Source organism: Rhinopithecus bieti, unplaced genomic scaffold (assembly GCF_001698545.2).
Source record: "Rhinopithecus bieti isolate Rb0 unplaced genomic scaffold, ASM169854v2 scaffold_33935, whole genome shotgun sequence".
Classification (NCBI taxonomy): domain Eukaryota; kingdom Metazoa; phylum Chordata; class Mammalia; order Primates; family Cercopithecidae; genus Rhinopithecus; species Rhinopithecus bieti.
Genome location: NW_016814646.1, coordinates 634,443 through 659,553, shown reverse-complemented (window position 1 = coordinate 659,553; position 25,111 = coordinate 634,443). Strand labels below are relative to the sequence as shown.

The 25,111-nt window shown below is 36.4% G+C and overlaps 1 protein-coding gene across 1 annotated transcript in view; it reads right to left on the bottom strand.

The window, feature by feature from the left end:
• Positions 1-25,111, bottom strand: part of WDFY3 (WD repeat and FYVE domain containing 3) — a 267,982-nt gene that overhangs the window by 91,409 nt on the left and 151,462 nt on the right. The window contains 9 exon segments of the mRNA XM_017851638.1: positions 5,744-5,838; positions 7,540-7,701; positions 7,785-7,858; positions 11,209-11,361; positions 12,781-12,971; positions 15,908-16,019; positions 18,895-19,055; positions 20,395-20,626; positions 22,593-22,774. Coding sequence (XP_017707127.1) covers positions 5,744-5,838; positions 7,540-7,701; positions 7,785-7,858; positions 11,209-11,361; positions 12,781-12,971; positions 15,908-16,019; positions 18,895-19,055; positions 20,395-20,626; positions 22,593-22,774 — 1,362 coding nt within the window.

The following is a 25,111-nucleotide window of genomic DNA, read 5'->3' as shown; positions in this document are numbered from 1 at the left end:
TCTCCAGGACTGCTTTTCACCAACATGGACAAGAAAAAGGGTCAGTTAAATATTTCTCTGTAGAACTCTGAAAATTGTTCATTTACATTTGACATTTCCTAAACTAGTGATAATAAGGCTGTGAGATCTTTTTTACATTACATTAATATTCCCCTTGCCTTCCCAATAGAGGGAAAGTCATCAAATGAGGACCCTGTGAATAAAAATAATAATCACTACTGACTCTCAACCTCTCAAATCCTTAAATTTTAGTTTCTTTTTTGAAAGACACAGTTAAATCTACCAGATTTAAAAAGTGAAAACAGAAAGCAAAGACTTATTCAGTAAATGTAATAACATAAAGAAAAGTTAGAATTGAATAGCACAGAAGAAAGGCAAAGGCACACAAACACATAAAAGAGAAATTAGAAAAGAAAGGAAGTAACGGAGCTCAGACGTTCTCAGATAGTACTGCAAGTACACAGAATTGGGCATCGACAACCCAGCGTTCTAGGCCCAGCTCTACTCCAGCAGAGCTATGTGTTACTGAGTCACAGACCTCACAGAGGCACACCTTTTAATGCACTTTGCAGATACTGCCTTTCTTACAAATTAAAGGGTTGTGGCAACTATACATACAGCGAGTCCAATCAGGCCATTTTTTTTTCAAAAGCATGTGCTCACTTCATGTCTCTGTTTTATTTTGGTAATTCTTACAATGTTTCAAACTTTTTCATTATTATAATATCTGTTACAGTGATCTGTGATCTTTGATGTTGCTATCATAATTGTTTACAAGTGCCACAAATTGTACTCTTATAAGACAGTGAACTTAATCAAAAAATGTGTGTTTTGACAGCTCCAACTGGCCATTTCCCCATCTCTCTCATTCTTCTCAGGCTTCCCTATTCCCTGAGACATAATAGTATCGAAATTAGACTAATTAATAACCCTACAATGGCACCTAGATGTTCAAGTGAAAGGAAGAGTCATATATCTCTCACTTTAAATCAAAAGCAAGAAATGATTAAGTTTCAGAGAGGAAGGCATGTTGAAAGATGACACAAGCTCAAAGCTGGCCTCTTGTGCTAAAAAGTTAGCTAAGTTGTGAATACAAAGAAAAAACTCTTGAAGAAAACTGAAAGTGCTACTCCAGTGAACACATGATGATTTAAAAAAAAAAAAAAAAAGTGAAACAGCCTATTGCTGATAGAAAGTTTTACTGGTCTAGATAGACGACTAAATAATCTACAACAGTCCCTTAAGCTAAAACATAATCCTGAGCAAAGCCTGAACTCTCTTCAACTCTGTAACTCTATGAAGGCTGAGAGAGCTGAGAAAGCTGCAGAAGCAAAGTTGGGGGCCAGGTGCACTGGCTCATGACTGTAACAAAACATGAGGGAGGCTGAGGTGGGAGAATCTCTTGAGTCCAGGTGTTCGAGACCAACCTGGGCAACACAGTTGGACCCCGTCTCTAAAAAAAATGAAGAAATGAACTGGGCATGCTAGCACACACCTATAGTTCCAGGTACTCAAAAGGCTGATGTGTGAGGATCGCTGGAGCCCAGGAGGTTGAGGCTGCAGTGAGCCATGATTGTGCCACTGCACTCCAGCATGGGTGACAAAGTGAGACCCTGTCTCAAAAACAAACAGACAAAAAGAAAAAACAAAGAAAAGCTGGAACTAGAAGAGGTTTAACGAAAGAAGCCATCTCCCTAACAAATGTGAAAGATGAAGCAGCAAGTGCTGATATAGAAGCTGCAGGAAGTTATACAGAAGATGTAGTAAGATAATTAATGAACATGACTACACTAAACAGCAGATTTCTCCAACAGTCTTCTCAATAGATTTTTTCCAACAGCTTCCTATTGGAAGAAGATGCCACGTAGGACTTTCATGGCTAGAGGGGATAAGTCAATATCTGGCTTTAAAGCTCCAAAGAACAGAGCTGACTCTCTTGTTAGAGGCTAACGCAGCTGGTGACTTTAAGTGGAAGCCAATGCTCATTCATCATCTTGAAAATCCTAGGGCCCTAAGAATAAAGCTCAGTCTACTCTGCCTGTGCTCGCTAAATGAAATAACAGAGTCTGGATGATAGCACATCTGCTTACAGTATGATTTACTGAATATTTTAAGCTCACTGTTCGGACCTACTGCTCAGAAATAAAGGTTCCTTTCAAAATACTACCAGCTCATTGACAATGCACCTAGCCATCCAAGAGCTCTGATGGAGATGCACAAAAAAGTTAATGTTGCTTTCATGCCTGCTAATACAATATCCATTCTGCAGCCTATGAATCAAGCAGTAATTTTGACTTCAAATTAATTTCAAAGTTTTATTATTTAAGAAATACATTTCTTAAGACTATAGCTGCCATAGACAGGATTTATCTGATGGATCTGGGCAAAGTAAAGTAAATCTTTTGGATAAAAGTCACCATTTTAGATGCCATTAAGAATATTCATGATTCATGGGAAGAGGTCAAAATATAAACATTAACAGGAGTTTGGAAGAAGTTGATTCCAACCCTTATGGATGACTTTGAGGGGTTCAAGACTTCAGTGGAAGAAGTAACTGCAGATGTGGTAGAAACAGCAAGAGAACTAGAATAAGATGTGAAGCCTAAAGATGTGACTGAATTACTGCATTCTCATGACATAACTTTAACAGATGAGGAGCTGCTTCTTATGGATGAGCAAAGAAAGTGGTTTCTTGAGATGGAATCTACTTCTGGTCAAAATGCTTTGAACATTGTTCAAATAACAACAAATGCCTTAGAATATTACATAAACTTAATTGATATAGCAGTGACAGTTTTTGAAACGATTGACTCCCATTTTTAAAGAAGTTCTACCATAGGTAAAATGCCATCAAACAGTACTGCATGCTACACAGAAAACTTCTGTGAAAGGAACAGTCCATTGTTATAACAAACTATGTTGTCTTTTTTTGCTTTTATTATTATTTTTAATTGACATATAATTGTATACATTCATGGGGAACAGTATGATATTTTAATACATGTGTACCATGTGTAATGACCAAAGCAGAATAATTAGCCTGTCCATCACCTGAAACCATTGTTGTCTTATTTTAAGAAATTGCCACAGCCACCTCAACCTTCAGCAACCACCACCCTGGTCAATCAGCAGCCAACAATATCAAGACAACACCCTCCGTCAGCAAAAATTACGATTTGCTGAAGGCTCAGATGATTGTTAGCATTTTTTAGCAATAAAAAACTTTTAAGTTGAGTTATATACATTTTTTTAAGAAACAATGCTACTGCACATATAGCAGACTACAGTATAGTGTAAACATAACTTTTATAGCACTGGGAAGCCAAAAAATTTATGTGACTTACTTTATTGTGATGTTAGCTTCATTTGCAGTGGTGTGGAACTAAACCTGCAATATTTCTGAGGTATTCCTATACTTTCCTTCTTTCTAGAACTAAGGTTCAGGCTAAAATTTCAGGGTTATATATTTCTACTTGTTTGGGGCAATGTACCTTTAAACTGCCCTTTAAAATGCTAACTTAGTACCTTAATCATTATGGGTACTTCAAGCTACCAAAAAGAACCCAAGATCCTCCCTCTTTTAAGAAGACAGAGACTGGTAATTGCCTTATCAAAAGAATATCACAAAACTTACATTACTCTAAGAGCTACTTCCTTTAAATTTTTCTACAATAAAATAATAATCTACCCAGAAATTTAAAATTTTATCTTTTATGTCTCCTTTTCTTACTGCCAGTTTTCATTTTTTAGAACATTATATTATACTCAATAAAGTCTTCAGTGCATATCAAATAAATAATAAATGTCATATACTAACAAGACTAGCAATTTGCTTCTGACTTTATTATTTCAAACGACAATAAGCTGATGATGAGAATATCAGTCTAATCAACTTGGCATATCGAAAGAAAAATTTACTAATTTATACATCCCTACTTCAATGTTCTATATGAAAGAAAAATTTACAACACTACTATGGTTATTGAATTCAATGGACAACAAATAAACATGGAAATCAGAGAAATATTTTTCCCACTTTTTTTTGGTCTGTTTTTGGAGACAGAATCTCACTCTGTCACCCAGGTTGAAGTGCAGTGATACAATTACAGTTCACTACAGCCTCAACCTCCTCAGGCTCAAGTGATCCTCCCACTGCAGCCTTCTGAGTAGCTGGGTCTACAGATGCACACCAACATGCCTGGTTAACTTTTGTATTTTTTGTAGAGACGGAGCTTTGCCATGTTGCCCAGGCTGGTCTTGAATTCCTAGACTCAAGCAATTTACCTGCTTCAGCCTCCCAAAGTGTTGGGATTACAGGTGTGAGTCACCACGCTCAGCCCACATATTTTGTATACTTGAAATAAATATTTCAGCAATCTTTAAAGTACTTTCACTACCTAACCATAATTAGTCAGCCTATATTAATTTAGAACTTAGAAATAATCTTTGTATTTGGTAGGAAAATGTAGTAGTTAAAAGCTTAGAATGCTGGTTTGGACTACCTGAGCTCCCATATAGTCAATGGTATGATATTGGATAAGTTTCTTTTACTTGCATCTTTTTGGGCTGCAGTTTCCTCCCTTGTATAATTGGAATAATAGTACCTATTTCATACGGTTATTACAAAATTATATAGAGCACTTAGTAAGTATTGAATAAGTGTTATTCATTGATCTGATCTTTATACTTCTCATCCACTGCTAATTTGCTTCATCAGAGAAATATCAACATCATTCTAAATGAATTGGCAGTAGGTAACAGTCAGGGGTCCTGAACCTGTCACTAACATACTGTGTGATCTGCAGCAAGTCACTTAGTTTTTCAAATCTCTCCATCTCTCCTTTGAAAACTGTAACCACACCACTTTCTCTTACTCATGAAGCACAGGAGAGGCTGTGCTCAGGAAGGACAGACAACATGGAGAACCCCTTTGGGAGGAAGTGATACTACAACAGTTCCTCTCTACCCTCCAGGTAGATGGGGTTGTATGGATTTAAATGAAATAATCTATATGATACGATTTGGGAATAATGTAATAGGGTAATAATGTAAATAAGGCTGAACAAATATAAGATTCTGAGAATTTAATTCCAGAGGTCAACCTAAAAAAAGGTCCTTTCAATACATTCCAAGCAACTCTCCTGTCCCAGCATATACAACAGGAAAAACATATGGGAACAGAGCGGGGAATATATATATATACCAAATGAGGAAAGGTTTCCAAAATACGTGCTTGTCATGGACCCAGGAACTTACAACTTATGAAATTATTTTATATTATACTTACCTAAAATGATTCTAGTAAAATGTTTTTGTTCTCAGTGACTACTAAATATTTCACAGGGAAGTGAAAATAATAGTAATATAGATATATGGATATAATTTAGTTTAACAAGTATCATGTTTCTGAAGAGATATACATACATTAAAAAAATCAAACAATGTTCAAATTACACAGGAAGAATTTGCTATTTAAAGAAACATTGCTATGAATACTCTAAAATAGGAAACATTCTATTTTAAAGTGAAATTCACACCCTATTAAATTTTGTAGGCAATAGTGTAATACTGCATATTATATAGGCTTGATATCAGAGAAAGGCCAAAAAATGTAACATAAGTTATACATATAAGTGATACATAATCACATATAATTCAGCTCTATTGTGCTTCTAGAAGGAAAGAAAGCGCAATAATATTTAGGTAGATCAACTATCTTCTCCAAGCTCCAGAATCAACTTACCAGTGTCAAGCTTCTCTTCATTATTTATTTCCATTACTACAAATTTCTCACAAACTGCAAAGGTTGGCAAAGTAGAAGAAATAAACTGGCCAAATCTTTAAACAAAGGAAAACAAGATTATGGATTTTCTTTTTCCTCTTCCCAAAACAACAAAGTACAAAGAAACAAAATACAAAGAAATAAAACCAAAATAGAACTTCTTATCTTAACTAGCCTTTTAAGGACCATTAGGTGATAATATTTAGTTTGCTTCCTCTTGGACCATCCCAAGTAACATTGCATAAAATAATGCTTTTAAAATATGGGGAAAATACAGTTCTTTGAAATATGAATTCTTTAATGCACTAACATGCAAATGGTTTCAAAAATCAAACAACATGATCCATATTCGAATGTCCTAACATTAACTGGATGGATCCACTGTAGCCTAGAGGTTAAGAAATTGGATTTACATATATGATCAAATTCCTGGAGTAGGGGGAACAGGAGAAGAAAAAACACCCTGGCTGTATCACATTCTAATTATGTGGGTTTTGTTTCTTCATTTATAAAGTAGGGAAAAAAACAAAAACTTTTACAGATTTAGGTAATAATTTTAGCAAAGTGACCATTACAATGCTAGGAATTGCATTCTTGACATAATGATAATTATAATTCTCCAAAATAATTCTTAAGCTGAAGTTTTAAATCTGCCACCAGGTTTTTTTGTTTGTCTGTTTGAGACGGAGTCTCGCTCTTGTCGCCCAGGCTAGAGTGCAGTGGCGCCATCTTGGCTCACTGCAACCTCCGCCTCCCAGGTTCAAGTGATTCTCCTACCTCAGCCTCCCGAGTAGCTGGGATTACAGGTGCCCACCACCACGCCTGGCTAATTGTTCATATTTTTAGTAGAGACGTGGTTTCACCATGTTGTTCAGGATGATCTTGAACTTCTGACCTCATGATCTGCCCACCTTGGCCTCCCAAAGTGCTAGGATTATAGGCATGAGCCACCACGCCTGCCCCACCAGGTTTAAAAATATGTTTTGAAGGCAAATTAACATAAAAGTGAGTGATTTACAAACTGTACAGATTAGAGGTTAGTCTATGAGAATAACTGAATAAATGAGTGTGATTTTACCTGAGATACTTGGTAGATCACATGAACAGTAGTGACCAAGTCCAGTTTAAGCAATTCTCTACTTGAAAAATATTCAATTGTGCAGTTTGTTTTTCTTGTTTTCCTTCTATAAACCCCAAATTTTCCAAAATGGGGGTTATCATGTGAACATAAGAATGCTTCTACAGACATGCATCAATATGCCTTAAACCACATTTTGCATTGTCTGCAAAATAATACTTATATCATATTAAAAAGTGTGGATATGCAACAGATTTAAAATACCATAATCTGTTTGAATGAAAGAGAATAAAAAATAGAGGTGGCACACCCACTATTTTGGAGTGTATATGCATGCTTGTGCACATACACTTAAAAATTAGCAGGGCTTGGGAAACAGGATTGGGAACCAAGAATTCCTGTACTGAATACATTATATCCAGGCCAATTTCACTGGGCTAATTCCTATATCTTTTCTCACCAATATTCTATTATTCACTAGTGGCAACAATTAGCTTTGCTCCATCAAGGCAAGACATTGTCTCACTCATGTTTTCCATGCGTCATATATATTTTGACTAGTATTAACATTACAGGTGTTACTACACAGTCATAAAAACCAACTACATTCATCTCACCCATCTTAACCTCATTGGTACTTTTAGTTAATAAAAAGACAAAGACAAAGAAGATTTCCTACCTGAGCAGATCATTGCTGTTGGGAAAACCTTGCAGTAAGAAGCTCAGCACATTACTAATAGCAGCAATAGTAGGCTGGGATAAAGACATGTCTCGAAGAGTCAGGAGCAGCTTTGGGATTAACTGGAATTCTCTCATTAATTTGGCATTCTTTGAAGCTTCACTATAAGAGAAGGAAGATTGTATACACTGTACTATCACCTTTTCTATAGCTGAATGACTAACTACATGGGTATTAATTAATACCTGGACTCTGTGAGCAGTTCAATAAAGTGTTCAAACAAGGAAAGATGAAGTTCATATGGTGCATGGAGCCAGACCTATAATAAATAAAAACAGTAGTATATTTAAGGTTAAAAAAATACCCAAATGCCAAACCAACAAACAATACAGCACATGGAACTTATTTCACTTTTATAATTATTATTTTATAAAGCTCTATAAAACCACTTATATAAATTGGCCAAAAAAATGACCAAAATGATGAAATTATCACACTTTTAAAAAGCTATTACAAATATCCTCATTACACTAAAGAGTGTAACGAAAAACATGAACATGATAAGGAGCCAAATGAAAGACAACCAAAGCCCCCAAACAAACCTCTAGACATGACAAATAAAATAGTTAAAATGAAATATATACTGGATGGCATTAATAGCAGATGAGATACTTCGGAAAAACAATTCAATAAACTTGAAGACATAACAACGGAAATTATTCAGAATGAAGCATAAGAAAAAAATACTAAAGAGAAATGACCAGATTTAGTGTATGAGTGATTTGAGACAGTATCAAGCAATCTAAGATATGTGTAATTGGTGTCCAGAAAAGGGAAGGGAGTGGCAGGAAAAATCATTGAAGAAATAATGGCTAAAAAATTCAAATGTGATGAAAATGATAAACTCACAGATCAATAAACCCAAGCAGAAGAAACACAAAGTGGACAAAGGGGACAATGAAATGAATGACATCTTTAACGTGTGAAAACAATAAAAATAGTCAACTAGAATTCTATTCCATGCAAAAATGTCCTTCAAAAGGAAGAAAGAAATGGAAGACTCTTCCAGATGACGGAATTCACTGCCAATATTTCTGTAATAAAGAAATGTTAAAAAAAAATCTCCAGGCAGAAAAATTACACAAGATGGAAATTTAGATTTACGCAATGGAATAAAGAAAGCTATAAATACTATATATGTGGTCAAATAGAAAATAATTGCAAAATGTCTTTTGAAAATAATTGATCATTTAAAGCAAAAATAATACAAACTATTGTAGGGATTATAAATATATGGAAGTAAATGTATACAACAATAGCATAAAAATGGAAGGGGAGAAATGAAAGTCTCTTATTGCAAAGTATTTATAAGGTATAATATTCTTCAAAGATAGACTGAATTGTTTTAGATGCACACAATAAATTATAAAACAATCACAAAAAATTGTTTATGGCACTGCAATTATTTTAGTTATATTTGTCAAATGACTATTTTAAAAATTTGGTAAATTAGGTATTTATAGACGACTTGTGGTTTGGAGTAATTAGGGATGCTATAAGAGGCCATAAAGTCAGCAATGTACTATAAAATGAAGCCAAAATTTATTAAGCAACTAAATTTCTGATGTTTGTATATTGAGTTTTAATCAGAAATCTGAAACTGAAGATAATCCTTGATTTAAATGTGTCAGTTACCAGGTGAAAACAAAGTTAGGCTGGATTAGGTAGATCTTCTTATTGATTCCATAATCCTTTCTGTCTACCATCTCTGGCCTTTCACTAGTTTTAAATTATCTATTTCTTTGTCTTTTTCTTCTAATGGACTAAATGCCTTGAGTCGTGGACTCTTGCCTTTTCTTTTCACATCCTTCATAACTAATACAGTGCTTGCCTCAAAAATATTCAGCAAGTGCTTTCTAAAAGAATAAGAGGTTTGGATATCAGAACTTTGAATACTAGGCTGAGAAATGTGTACTTTATAGTGTAGAAAAGGAAAATCAGTGCAAGTCCTTGAATAAATGACAAGATTATGCCTTTGAAAGAATGAGGTCCCAAGGGTATGTAGGACACCCTGAGCAAAGGGAAAAAAGAAGTGATAGTTATCCTAGTATGAATAGGAGAAGAATTGAGTAGGGCTTGAATTAAGATATAACAGTAGAAGCAGAAAAGGCAGACTATGAAACGTGAAAGTAGAACCTATATGACAATATCAGACTGTTTACAGACAGGGAAGAAGGAAGCTGATGTTTTCAATTTTAAGCCTTGGTGACTAGGGGAACGGTGGTGTTATTAACATAAACAGAGAAGTTAGAAGGAAGAACTAATTCGAGGAGGGACGCTAAGTTCAGTTAAGGTGCTGGTGGGACACAAAAATGGAAGTGTTGAGCAAGAATTAGAAATAAGTCTGGAATTCAGATGCCAAGGTTAGAGATTTAGATTTGAGGATCAACTCCACAGAGATGAGACTGTCAGCCTAGGTAGGACTTTAAAGGAAGGAAAACAACAAATATAGGAAAATGTAAAAAAGTAAAGATGGACATCTTTACAAAAAATAATGAAAACATCACTGCAAGAAAATAATAGAAAAAAATAGAAAGATATAAGAACCAGGATATTAACACCTGAAAGCTAGCAAAAGAAGTATAACTTGAAAGAATATGAGGGAAACAGACAACAGCCAATGTTACTGAGAGTTGGGGATACTGAAAACTGAGTACAGACCATAGATTTTTATTTAGAGGGAAGCTTCTAGTAAGCTTTGAAAATACAATGTCAGTAAAGCAATTAGGGCACACTGTTTGTGAGGGATTCAAAAACTGACAAAACAGAGCTTACAGTAGTTGTGAGGAAGAACGGTTAGGGCCTAGACACAAGAGTTTGCAAATACTAAGTGCTAGGCACTATTCTGGGCGGTAGGAACACAAAGACAAAGAAGATAAACACGATCTCTGCAATCATAAAGCCCAGAGATCCTGCAGTTTCAAAGGGATATATTATATAAATTTCGTATATAGTAACTAACATGCAAAGTGCTGTAAACAAGAAATTAAATGGAAAAAGGATATGAGTGATTAAGTGCTGCCTTGAGAGAACAGAGTATAAGCCGTTAACAGTAATAAGCCAGTAGAAATGAAAATGCCTTTGAAAGAATGAGGTCCCAAGGGTATGCAGGACAGCCTGAGCAAAGGGGAAAAAGAAGTGATAGTTAGCCTAGTATGAATAGGAGAAAAATTGATTAGGGCTTGAGTTAGGATATAGCAGTAGAAGCAGAAAAGGTAGACTATGAAATGCGAACATAAAATGAATGATATTTTACCATGCAGTTGTAACCAAAATTAGAGGTCTAGGTCCTATTTATCAAGAAAAAGTTTCTATCAGAATTGCCTGATGAAAATATGTTTGACTCACGTAATGCCACTGCCAGCAGCAAATTAGCTGGTCAGGGATATGCACCATACCATTTCACTTCTAAAATATTTGCAAAATGGAATATCCTTGGAGGAAAGGAATCCCGGCATTATTCTACTTTTTATCTTTTACTAAATGATATTAACATGAATGTCACAAAATTACAGGACTTTAAACACATTTTAGAGATAAAATAGTTTATAATCATATGGAGTAAGAAATGCATTCATTGATTATATATTATTATGCTTATATACATACTTCAAAATCACAAAGGAGGTCCTGGAAAGCAGTTGAATTTGGAATAATGGAGGTCTCATGTCCACTATCAACAGTTCCCACCAAAGAAAAAGTTAGATGGAGGATGTGGCTATTAAGAAGGGAACGTTTCTTCTTAAGCAACATTGCCAGCAACTACAAGAAAGTAATACCACATGTCTGTTGATAAATCATCATGTATATTTTTTATACACACACCCCAACCCCCCACACACATGCACAGAATCCTATGTAGATGATTTCTGAGATTTCAAAGTTACCTTCTAAATTTTTATTATGGCAATATAACATTAGGTAAAATCTGAAAAACAAAGGGATCCTAACACTATTATTAAAATATCCACTTTTACATTTACCTTTTCAATTCTAATATAAGTATGTAAATAATTACCAACATGTGCATAAAATTGTATGTGTAATGAAAACATCACAGTAAGAAAATAAAATTGTATGCACATGATGGTAACTACTTAACTATACATCTTTTTCTGTATATAAACTTTTTTTTTGCAATATAGTTTTCATAATTACAATTTTAAAAGGTTGAATGATAGTCTATGCAATGTTCAGCGTATAATTAGTCATTCTCTCATTACTGGTATATCTAGATTGCTCTATTTTTTCATGATAATGCTGCAATAATCATTTTGAAAGTTTTGTAAATGAAAACACTTATTGAAATAGTATAATTAAATCTATACAACACAGTAAACAGTATATTCATTATCAATAAACTAATGGCTAAACTTGCAGAAGGCATTTGTACTTCATGTATGATAGGAGGTTTTAATCTTCCTTCAAATATTTGTTCCTCTTCTTACAAGTGATTTTTTGTCTAATTCTGGTACAGACTGTGGATACATAAATGCTGCACTTTTTTTTTTTAGGTCTTGCTCTGTCGCCCAGGCTGGAGTGCAATGGCGCAATCTTGGCTTACTGCAGCCTCCACCTTCCGGGTTCAAGCAATTCTCCTGCTTCAGCCTCCGGAGTAGCTGGGATTACAGGCACATGCCACCACGCCTGGCTAATTTTTGTATTTTTAGCTTTCAGGAATAGCAATGGTACACTTATTATGTAGTGGCTTTCACATCTCCTGAGTAAGTAACAGAGACAAAAGATGGTAGGGTGTGAGGTGGAGGGGAGAGACAAGGTGACAGGGAGAGCCCTGAATCTTCTATGGATTTGGCAATCTTTTGAGAAAGGGGGAATAGGACCCCACTTCATTTCATTCCCATTTTCACAGAGAAAAACAACATTCAAACCAGCAAACCTTTGTTCTGAAAATATATTCAATGTATTAAAGCTATATTGAAATAACGTTGCCTAACTCAAGTGTTTAGTAAGATTTGATAAGACAGAAGAAAGAGGATAAAGCAAATTAAAGAAACAATACAACTTTCATTGAACATATATCAGTTTTCATAAAACTACTGGCTCTTTAAGATTACTTGGACAACATAATTCTTCTAGAGTTTGAAACAACATGAAAGATAATAAAAAGCAGGGTATTTTAGGTGCCAGGTGAAGTGAAGGCAAAGTTTTACAGTTACAAACCTGGTAGCCCTTGATTCTTTCCATTTCTTTGCTGGCTAGTGGGTTACTCTTGACCACACAAACCAGGGCCTTGACTGCTGCATATAACCCTTCCACATCAGAGGCCATGGCCACCAGACCCAGGATGGCTGCAGCTCCACCAATGTACTGCAAAGTAGTGGCAACAGGCTTAGGGACAAATGTTCTTACTCCTGATTAAAAGATAGTGAAAAATAATTAAGATAAATTCCCTATGTGAACAAGAACTGTATACATTATTTTGAAAAGTTTTTAATTAGTAATGTTTTATTTTAAAAATATCTTCTGTCTATAATGCAAATTCTAGGGAAAGCATTAAAGGTAGGATTTGGGACAAGGCAATAAAGGCTGGCTGGGTACGGTGGCTCACACCGGTAACCACAACACTTTGGGAAGCTGAGGCAAGTGGGTCACAAGGTCAGGAGTTTGAGACCAGCCTGACCAACATGGTGAAACCTCGTCTCTACTAAAAATACAAAAATTAGCCGGGTGTGGTGGCATGTGCCTGCAATCTCAGCTACACAGGAGGCTGAGGCAGGAGACTCACTTGAACCTAGGAGTTGGAGGTTGCAGTGAGCCGAGATTGTGCCACTGCACTCCAGCCTGGGCAACAGAGGGAGACTCCATCTAAAGTAATAATAATAATAATAATATTAATAATAAAAGAAAAAAGAAAAAAGCTAATCTACATACTTTTAGAGAAGACTGGGTGTAGAGGAGTGAGCAGGGAAGAGCAGGGCTTTTCAGCAAGCACAAATGTTTCTACTGTGTAGCTTTGGGCTGTACTCAAAAGTGCAGTGGTCTTGAGAATGAATTTCTGAGTCAGTGAGAGTGCCTTACTAGAGTCTGCTGGGGAATAACCTTGGGGACAATAAAAATCACTTTAACTCTGTGAACTGGGGAACAGCTTGGAGAAGCCATCCTGGTGGGGATGATGTACTTCCTATAGATAAACCAAGCAAAGCACATTACTGACCATTACCCAAAGCTTCTCTTGGTTAAGTAATCTGAGTAACAGTACATCATTGACTTTAGGAGAGTGTAAGTTTATAGAAACACAGTCCTGGAACTGTGTGTCAATTAAAAAAAATCACACCTACATTCCTAACATTTTAAAGAGGCATTATTTGAATGTCACTTGCCTGCTGACCAAGATAGAGATTGTAAAAAATAAAACTAACATGCATATTATATTTCTATGTGCTCTGCAGTATTCACAATACTTTTTTTTTTTTTTTTTGAGACAGTCTTGCTCGGTCACCCAGGCTGGAGTGCAGTGGCCGGATCTCAGCTCACTGCAAGTTCCGCCTCCCGGGTTTATGCCATTCTCCTGCCTCAGCCTCCCGAGTAGCTGGGACTACAGGCGCCCGCCACCTCGCCCGGCTAGTTTTTTGTATTTTTTAGTAGAGACGGGGTTTCACCGTGTTAGCCAGGATGGTCTGGATCTCCTGACCTCGTGATCCGCCCGTCTCGGCCTCCCAAAGTGCTGGGATTACAGGCTTGAGCCACCGCGCCCAGCCCACATACTTTCTTTCCTTCTTTTCCATTTTTTTTTTTTTAGGCAGGGTCTCGTTGTCACCCAGGCTGGAGTGCAGTGGCTCAATCACAGCTCATTACAGCCTCCTGGGCTCAAACAATCTTCCTGTCTAGGCCTCCCAATGTGCTGGGATTACATGGTGTGAGCCACCATGCCCAGCCCACAATACCTTCATATATTACAGTGCTGGATTTTGAAAACTAGCTCTAAGGTAATTAGGGCCAGGATTACTAGTTTATAGACAAGAAAACTGAAGTTCATAGAGCTTAACTGTATGGCATAATATCACACAGTGACACAACAGGGGCTGGAACCTAAGTCTCCGAACTCTTTATTTACTGCTCACTGCTCTTTCCACTATACCACAGGTCTGCTATACTTTTGAAAAGGACATACCACAGTGCTCAATAAGCATTTTTTGAATAAAAGAACACTACCATATGCTTTAAAGAAAATTTTCTTCAATGAGATATTATCAAAAAAGAAAAACAAAGATTTATGCAATTCACTGGGACAATAAAAATTGCCAATGACTGATAAACATGTTGGATTCTGACCAGCACAACACTAACTTTTTATTAATCTAAAAAGGAACCAGTATTATATATTGATTTGCACATTAAAAGGCACAATCACTGGTTCTGAATTTTGAATGGCCTGATTGGTTTATGTCTCAAGATCCTATCTAACAAAAAAACAAAAACAAAAACAATGTTTTAAGCAGACATGTACAAGGCTCTGTAGAATGTCCACTCTCAACTTTCATTGTAGCTTGAGTCATAGTGTTTATCTCAGAAGCTCTTAGTTCTAGCTCATTTCTAAATTAACGAAACTCATGAGCTATATACCAAATCATGAAACAATCAATAATAGTTCTGAATTTTGATACCTGTCACTAAATGTAATTTGAAATTTACCTAAAAATTACATGAAATTATATAGTCAGTGCTGATCATTACTGACAAGAAGGAAACAGTGGGATTTTTTTTTTTTACTTTAAGTTCTGGGATATTCTGGGATACATGCACAGAACGTGCAGGTTTGCTACATACGTAAATGTGTGCCATGGTGGTTTGCTGCGCCTATCAACCTGTCACCTAGGTATTAAGCCCCACATGCATTAGGTATTTGTACTGATGCTCTCCCTTCCCTCGACCCACTTCCCCTGACAGGTCCTGGTATGTGATGTTCCCCTCCCTGTGTCTGTGTGTTCAGCTCCCACCTATGAGTGAGAATATGCAACATTTGGTTTTCTGTTCTTGTGTTAGTTTGCTGAGGATGATGATTTCCAGCTTTATCCATGTCCCTGCAAAGGACATAATCTCATTCTTTTTTATGGTTGTACAGTATTCCATGGTGGATATGTAAAAGTTAGTGGGATTTTATGAAAGGTTATTAATTTTAAGTTGACTGGAATTTGAGATTGTTACATTTAATCTCTGAATACTGCACGTATACTATAGGCCAGGGCTGTACAATATGAAATTAAATACTGCCCCTCAAGTGAGGAAAGTGAATGCAAACTTGATGGCAAACAAAGAAGTCTGAAACAACAAAGACAAGTCCACTCACCCAAGTATCCAATCAGAGCGGCCCCAATTGTCCGTGCAGATCCATTAAGATGTCCTGCTGAATTGTGTATCAACTTCACAGGAGTGGCATTCTCATGTGAGGAAATGCCTAACTGAAAAATAGGAAAGGAAAATAATGTAATTATATAAGAACAGTTTCAATGTTTTGATTGGAAAAAAACCCAAACACATGAATGGTAACATATCTTTTCTTTCCTCCCTTATCAGAATACCGAAAAATGGCATTTAGGTCCAGCCTGATGGCTCATCCCTATAATCCTAACACTTTGTAAGACAGAGGAAAGGGAATTGCTCGAGTTCAGGAATTTGAGACCAGCCTGGGCAACATGGCAAGACCCCCATCTCTACTAAAATGCAAAAAATTAGCCAGGCCTGGTGGTGCATTACTCAGGAGGCAGAGGTAGGAGAAACACTTGAGCCTGGGAGGTCAAGGATGCAGTCAACGGAGATCGTGCCACTGGCACTCCATACTCCAGCCTGGGTGTGTTTATTTTTGGAAATGTACAAACGCTTCCAAAGTGTGGAAACTCATAGGAGGTAAGTTAAACACAATTTACTGAGATAAAGATGGCGAGAGGATTTTGAGACACAGCTTCAGGGGTTTTTCTGAATGAAGTTCTTTGGTAGTTTAAAGGTTGTTATCACTAACTGCCTCGCAGTATTTCAGATCAGTGAACATATGAGCTTTATTCCATATCCAAGTAAACGTAAGTTATCCAAGAGTTTATAGATAAAATTGCCTACATAAAGGAATCTTACATTTTAGTACATTCACACATAACACAAGATCTATTTTCAAGTCAAATATAACTTTAATTCTGTTGTTCACTATAGAGTTATGTACAGTTTATGTTCCTTAGATATGTACATGTGTCAATATATGTATGTATGTATACACACACACACACAGACACACACACACAAAGCTCTCCATAAGAGTTGTCAATACTTACAGTTCCTGGTCTCTTGATTTCCTTCCCCTTGGACTTTGCCTACGGTAATCAGCCAAAATGGCTTGTCACACTCACTGACTCATAGTCAGTCCTCACTTCTCATCTTACTGTGACCACTTGAGACATTTCCACAGTGAATCCTTGATCTTACAACATTAGGCCCTCCTGGTTTTTCTCCCTTCTCACTGATTGCTACTTCTCAGTCTTTTCTGGTTCTTCTTGATGTCCCCAACTCCGTAACACTGGAATGTCCCAGGTTTCAGTCTTTAAAACTTTCCATTTCCCTATCTACGTCTATGCTTTGGTGAATACATGTAGACCCATGGCTTTAAACACCACCTGTATAAATGAACTCCAGATTCATATTTTCAATGGCCTTGAAATCTCTACTGAGATGTCTAATACACTTCTCAAACTTCTAAAACAGAATTCTCAATATTCCTCTCAACTCTACTCTTTTTGTAGTTTTCACTAATCACAAAATTTGACTCCATTTTCCCAGCTGTTCAAGCAAAAAACCTGGACTCCTTAACTCTCTCACCTTTCACACTCATTCCACATTCTATCACCCAAAACTGCTAGGTCTACTTTTAAAATATACCTTGAGCCTGGTGGGGTGGCTCACACCTGTAATCCCAGCACTCTGGGAGGCTGAGGCAGGCGGATCACCTGAGGTTAGGAGTTCGAGACCAGCCTGGCCAACATGGTGAAACCCTGTCTCTAATAAAAATACAAAAATCAGCTGGATGTGGCATGCCTATAATCCCAGCTACTCAGGAGGCTGAGACAGGAGAATCACTTGAACCCGGGAGACGGAGGTTGCAGTGAGCTGAGATGACACCATTGCACTCTAGCCTGGGTGACAAGAATGAAACTCCGTCTCAAAAAAAAAAAAAGTGTATATATGTATATATACACATATACAAGGTGTGTGTGTATGTATATATATATATATATACACCTTGAATCTGATCACTTCTTATCACCACCACTGCTATTGCCCAAGTTAAAACCACCATCATCTCTCATAAGAATTATTTACCGTATTGGCCTCATAACTTGTCTCCCTACTACTACCTTTGTTTCTCTTCAGTCTATTCTCAATAGAAGTCATAGTGATAAAATGTAAGTTACAGCATTTCCCTCCTATGTCTGAAACTCTATAAGGTCTCCCATCTTTCTCCATCAAAGCCAATGTCTTTACAATTGCCCCATGAATCCTAAACAACCTGGGACCCATCACCACTCTGGGCTCCTCTCCTACTGCCTGCGCCCTCTCTAATTTTATTCTAGCCACATGTCTCCATGGCAAGCAAGCATACAGTACTTTTCTCAGGGCCTTTGCACTTGTATTCCTGGAATACAAAACACTCCCATACCCATAGGCATATCCCATGCTCCCTATTCCTATGGCTTGTTACCTCATCCCTGTCAAGTCTTTGCTCAAAGTTCACCTTCTCAGTAACGTCTCCTTGGACCACCGTATTTAAAACTTGAAACTTCTCTCTTTCCCCTTCCCTGCTTTATTTTACTGCATAGCACTCATCACCTTCTAACATACTTTACGATTAGGTTATTTGTTTAGGTATTATCATCTGTCTCTTCCACTAGAATGCAGGAAACATAAGAGCAGAAATTTTCTTTTTATCCACTGCTATGTCCTGAACTGAATGTCACCTGGCACATAATAGGTCATTCATTAAAAGCTGAGTTGTAGCCTTAAAACAGTAATTGTTTTCATTAGTTTTCTAAAGTTAAATTTCTTAATTGCCAATATAAATAAAAAAATTAATATGAATTATGTACTCATAACAGAAACTGTCACTTTTCCAAATTAAGTTACATATCTATATGTGTTTTGGCCTGTATTTTAAGTCAATTAACCAAACACAAACAACACATGAAAGGCATGATTTTTAGCAATCACTCATAATTGAGTAGTATCCATATGAGACTCTGAGATATGTTTCCAGTGAGAATCAGCCATAGTACACCAAGAAATCATCCTGCCTACCTGCTTAGCAATGGCTTTGCTATCCAATTTGTTATACACTTTCCGGATTCTTGCCACTGTTAGAGAAGACACAGAGAGTGCATAGAGGCCAAACGACACCTTCTCCTCTGGTACTAATGACACAGGGGATGGCACTACCCCTTCGGATTTTGCATCTTTACCTTCAAAAGAAGAATAATTCTTTTCAAAATCATCAGTAGTTCTCATCTTAAAATAAGCTTTTATTCTTATTATCCTTTTAAATGAGGAGGCTTGAAAGTCTTAAAGTAGAATAAGAGAGGTAAACTTAAAACTATGTTACTTCTCAGCTCTTCATTTATTTCTTTAATTAAAAAATGGAAAAAGAAATCTAGCCATAGAGTTCTACATTCTAAGTGCTACTCTTAAAACATGTTTAAAATATAGCACAATGTAAAGGAAGAAAAGTTTTAATGTTATCTGACGAATCGTAAAACATGTCCTCCTAGATTCAAAGGAAAAAGGAATGAAGATGAATAAAATACCTATCAGCCATGTAGCACTATGTCCCCTCCCCTAAAAAAGCACTCAGATATGCCTGCCTGTATTCTTCGAGACAACAAAGCAGAAGAGTTATTAATAAAGGCACGTGTTTTAAAGCCACATGGCCTGAGTTTGAATCTTGCTTTATCACTTAAAAGCTGTGCGACCTATGTTTTTGTGCCTCAGTTTCCTCTTCTGTGAAATGGAAATACTGACAGTACCTAACTCACAGTGTTTTGAGGTGAATAAATACATATGAAGGGCTCAGAACAGCTACATCCTTCATTTGTATTGACTTATTTAGCACACAGTAAGAGACCAAGAAGTGTTAGCTTTTATTAGATACCATCTAAATTAAGAATGAGTGAAAAGATAAATTACTAAATGATAGGATTATGACCATTTACAATATACTTGTCCCAATTCTTCTGAGATTCTTGGTGGAATCAGAACAAGGGAGTGAAAGACATCATTTGCAAGAAGTACTAGCAAGGAATTGCCAGCTTAATATCAGTTCCTCTGAGTCTAAATTTCATTTGGGAGAAAGGATAACAAAAAGTAGGCTTGGAGTAAAGAAGTGAGGAAAAATAATGTTAAATGATCTAATCTAGAGAATATATGTGTGTGTATTGAACCTATCTGTTCTTCCTTTAACAGGAATGGCTATACTTTAAACTGCTTCTTGTAACAGGAGAAATCACAGAAAGAGAAGAGTGTCACACAGTTAGACTCCTAGAGGGCATATACCTATATCTCGGAGCCAGTAAGAGAAACTGGATAATAAACGATCAGGCATAAAGACAAAGAATCCAGAAAGTGCAGTATGATCAGTGGAGGAAAATATTTTAAATAGGAGTGAGTATCCTGCTGAAGAAGGTTAAAGAAGGAGAAGGCGCTTTTCCTAGATAAACAGTATGTATAACTTCATACACACACATGCATCTATATTGCAGGAGTTAAATTTCACACAACTTCAGGAACTAAAAATAAGTTACTCACATGGCATACATACAGCCTGAAAGCTTCCAACGTAATTTGGTCCAAGTTCATAAATGGTAGTAACATTTGAAGAAGGTAAAACTTCTTCTAGAAAATGTGTGGGTCCCAGGCGCCAAACCAATGAAGCAATTTGGCGTTGGGCAGGTGGAGTACCAATGTAGGCATAGACCGTGCTCACCACTGGTGGATTTGCTGAACCTGAACCCCCTGGAGTACTGTGAACATAATGAAGCTGTAAGGAAGACAAAAGCAAATGTGTGAGATGTGAACACTTTCCCCAGGAAAATAACTACTTTGGCATATATATTTTCATTATCCCAAGGTCACACAACTTTACAAATGCACAAAAACATCTGGGGTCGAGAAACAGGAAGGGCAAGGCACGATACTGGGATCTGTAACTGAGGACCAGGTATAGTAGCTAAAACTTTTATCCAACTCTCTAACACAGATAAACTCCTTAATGCTAGAAATGGCAACAAGCAATTATAGGGATACTGTCAATGGCTGGTTTGCATATCAGGTTAATGATGCTTCTCTGAAATTGTTGTGCTGATATAAAGAGAGCTTTCCACTATAGAATTAAAGTAGTCTTGAAATTAGGTATGTTACCTTCAATGTGAGTCTGTTAACTAAAATTACTGATGAAAATTGTTTTATAGAGATAAATTATTATAATAAATACATAATTAAGTACAGTATAAGAGACAAAGAATTTAAGTTGCTTTTTCTTGCTGAAGCAGCTTAATAGGATGAAGGACATTTCCATTAACTGCTGTGTCATAACATCTCAGCTTCAGATCCTATTCATTATTCTGTATACTAAACAGCAGTTCTTGGTGATATTAATAGCACAATCATGAAGACCAACATGTGAGCTACAGTTGATTTCACACTACTGTGACTATTGACAGGGACAGTGACGACGATGATGTAAATAAATCAATAATAAATTTCCTATTGCACAACTCTACAAGCTGAGGCCATTTTTATTTTTAATGACACTAAAATGAATGAAGGAGCAATGTACTAGAGAATCTACAAACTCATTTCAAATGTAATCATGTATACAAATAAATCAACGACTATTCCACAAGGTGCATTTTAGGGTTTATCATATTGAAACACAATGCCACAATAAAATATCATCATCATCAAGGAAGGAAATATATTCAAAGATGCTGCTGGTTTCAGTGTTTTTTTTAACTTTAATTCACACACAAGGACAAACTTTGTCTTTTTTTCTTTCAAGTGATCGCTCTAAAATGGATACCTGCCTATAATCCCAGCATTTTTGGAGGCTGAGGTGGGAGGATCACCTGAGGTCAGGAGTTCAAGACCAGCCTGGCCAACATGGTGAAACCCCATCTCTACTAAAAATACAAAAATTAGCCAGGCGTCATGGCACGCACCTGTAGTCCCAGCTACTTGGGAGGCTGAGGCAGGAGAATTGTTCAAACCCAGGAGTTGGAGGTTGCAGTGGGCTGAGATCATGCCACTGCACTCCAGCCTGGGCGACAGAGCGAGACACCGTCTTAAAAAAAAAAAAAAGATACTAACTTTTAGAAGGTCAAGAATTTTCAGAGTTTGCCAGCTGAGTTCTGTACAAAGTAACAAGCAGTATTTATTCTCATTCAGAAAAAGGGAGTTTCACCTGTTTCTTTACACGATAATCAACTCTCTTTTTTCTCTTCTAAATAGTATCACAATCTACAGTAATGTTTATGTAGTCATTCATTCAAAAAACAATGAACTGAATACCTACTATCATTATCAGGGACTAATCTGGGTGATCAGAAAACAAAAAAAAAAAGCAATTCTAGCTCTAAAGAATATAAGTCTTCTGGACTAAATTACAGCAACAGCAATGAAGTGACAAAATTGTGTGTTCACCGTTATTTAGGAATCCTTCAACTGGTTCCTCTATTATGAAAAAGCACCTAGCAAATTGGTTTAAGCTCTTGTATATTCAGCAACTTCTTTAGTACCTATAAGCCCTCATTTCTATTCTTCTCTAATAAAATGGTAAGAATTGGCTACATAAGTCTAACATATTATTCAAATGGGTACTGAACATCAACTTAAAATTAAGAAAGTAATTATAAAAATATCACTGTAACACACACACACACACCCCACCCCCACCCCAAACTACTACCTTATAAAGCAGGTAGATTTACAAGTGCACATACTCTTACCTTTACAGTGTTAACAAGCTGTCCATCAACATAGAGGGCTGCAGTACTGTTTTTCAACATGCCTTTGCTCATTACCAAGACCAAATGATGCCACTGTCCCTCAATAATAAGCTCTCCACATCGAAAGCGAGCACAGCATGGGAGAATTTCATAAAATGAGGACTCTTCACTAAAATCATCAACTGAAATAAAGGGGGGAAGACATAAGAAAGTTTTTCCAACACCATCCCTATTCAAATTATTCATATCTAGATCAGCATGTTTTAACTTTATGTTAAAACAAAATAATGATGCAGACTGATTTGAGTAACAATACAATTCTGGAAAAAAAATGATAATACGGGTTGGGTGCGGTAGCTCACGCCTGTAATGTCAGCACTTTGGGAGGCTGAGGTGGGCGGATCACCTGAGGTCAGGAGTTCGAGACCAGCCTGACCAACATGGTGAAACCCCATCTCTACTAAAAATACAAAAATTAGCCAGGCATGGTGGTGTGCATCTGTAGTCCCAGCTACTCAGGAGACTGAGCCAGGAGAAACGCTTGAACCTCGGAGGCAGAGGTTGCAGTGAACTGAGATTGCACCACCGTACTCCAGCCTGGGTGACAGAGCGAAACTCCATCTCAAAAAAATAAATAAATAAAAATAAAGAGATAATTCATACAATACCCTTACCAGCAGTAAGAAGTGAAACCTAGAATGTATTTTTGCTCTCTTCTGCTCAGGAAATATAGGTATAATCAAAGTTACAATGAACAAAAGTTAGCTAACGAAGTAAAAAATACCTAAGAATAAAGAGACAATAATATTATGATAAACACTAAAAAGAGACTAGTTGACACCCAAAACAAAAATAAACAAATGGGACTATCTCAAACTGAAAAGCTTTTGAATAGTAAAGGAAACACCAAAGTGAAAGGCAATCTATGGAATGGGAGAAAAATATTTGCTAACTATGTATTTCATAAGGGATTAATGTCAAAAATACCTAAGAAATTACTAGAACTCAATAGTAAAGAAACTAATAATCAATTAAAACTGAGCTAAGAACTTGAATAGACATTTCTCCAAAGAAGGCACATAAATGGCAGACAGGTATATGAAAAATGCTCAGTGTTACTAATCATCAAGGAAATCCAAATCATAAGCACAGTGGCGTATCATCTCACACGTCAGAATGGCTATTACCAAAAAAACAAAACACAAGTGTTGGCAAGAATGTGGAGAAATTGGAACCCTTGTGCACTGTTGGTGAGAATGTAAAATGCTGCAGGTGCTATGGAAAACAGTACGGAGGTTCCTCAAAACACTGAAAATAGAACTAACATATAATCCAGCAATACCATATCTGGGTACTTATCTAAATCACTGAAATCAGGACTTCAGAGAGGTATCAGTACTCCCCTGGACAGATGAGTAGATAAAGAAAATGCGGTATATGCATACAATGGAATATAACATTTAGCCTTAAAGAAGAAAATTCTGCAATATCTGACAACATACATGAAGCTTAATGATATTATGCTAAATGAAGCAGCCAGTCATAGAAAGACATATATTGCATGACTCCACTTATATGAGGTATTTAAAATAGCCAAATTCAGAGAAACAATGAATGAAATGTTGGTTGCCAAGGGCTTGAGGGAGGGGCAAATGGGGAGTTACTAATCAAATGGCGCTAAGTTTCAGTGAAGCAAGAGAAAAAAAGCTTGAGATTTGCTCTACAGCACTGTAACTATAGTCAACAATAACGCGCTGTAACTTTTTGACATTGATTTGGTTACAGTATGGGTTAGAAAAGAACCAAGAAAATGTAAAGTTTATTCTTGCTATATGCTATGCCTGATGATACAAGATGACAACTATCTATTATTAGATAGTGGCCATACTGTCCATAATAAAAGGTAGTAAGAAGGAGATGATTTACAGCATAGACTAGGTATTTGTTGATCCAAATTTCCTGCTTTATCAGACAACTTTGCCTCATGTATATAAACATATTCTGATTTGCTACCATTCTACAATTACTTCCTGACTCCAATCTGGCTCCTCTTTGCTATTCTATATGTTACCAGACCATGCTAATAAATAATGGTTTCGTATTAATTTAATCTTAATGTTAAGCTAAATAAAAATTAGTTTACCTTTTATCAGTACTTAACAAGTGGCAAGACAGCAGTGGAAAACCAGATTTTAAATACTCATTTAAAAAAAAAAATTAAGAAAAGGGCTAACCTGTAACCATATAATTTAAAGCAGATCCGATATTTTTCACTGCATGTACAAACAAGTAAACATACTGAAAGTAAAATTTATGTGACATGAAGAAGAAAATGCAAATAAAATACTGATTTCTAATTTTGGAATATTAAAATATCTGCACATACTTAAATACCAAGATTACATTTTAGAATGGCAATTCAGAATGTATGTCTGTTGATAAGACTGTTACACAGGCAAAAATCTTATCCATGAGGTTACTTGATATAGGAACTGAATAAACTAGGCAGAAAGCAGAGT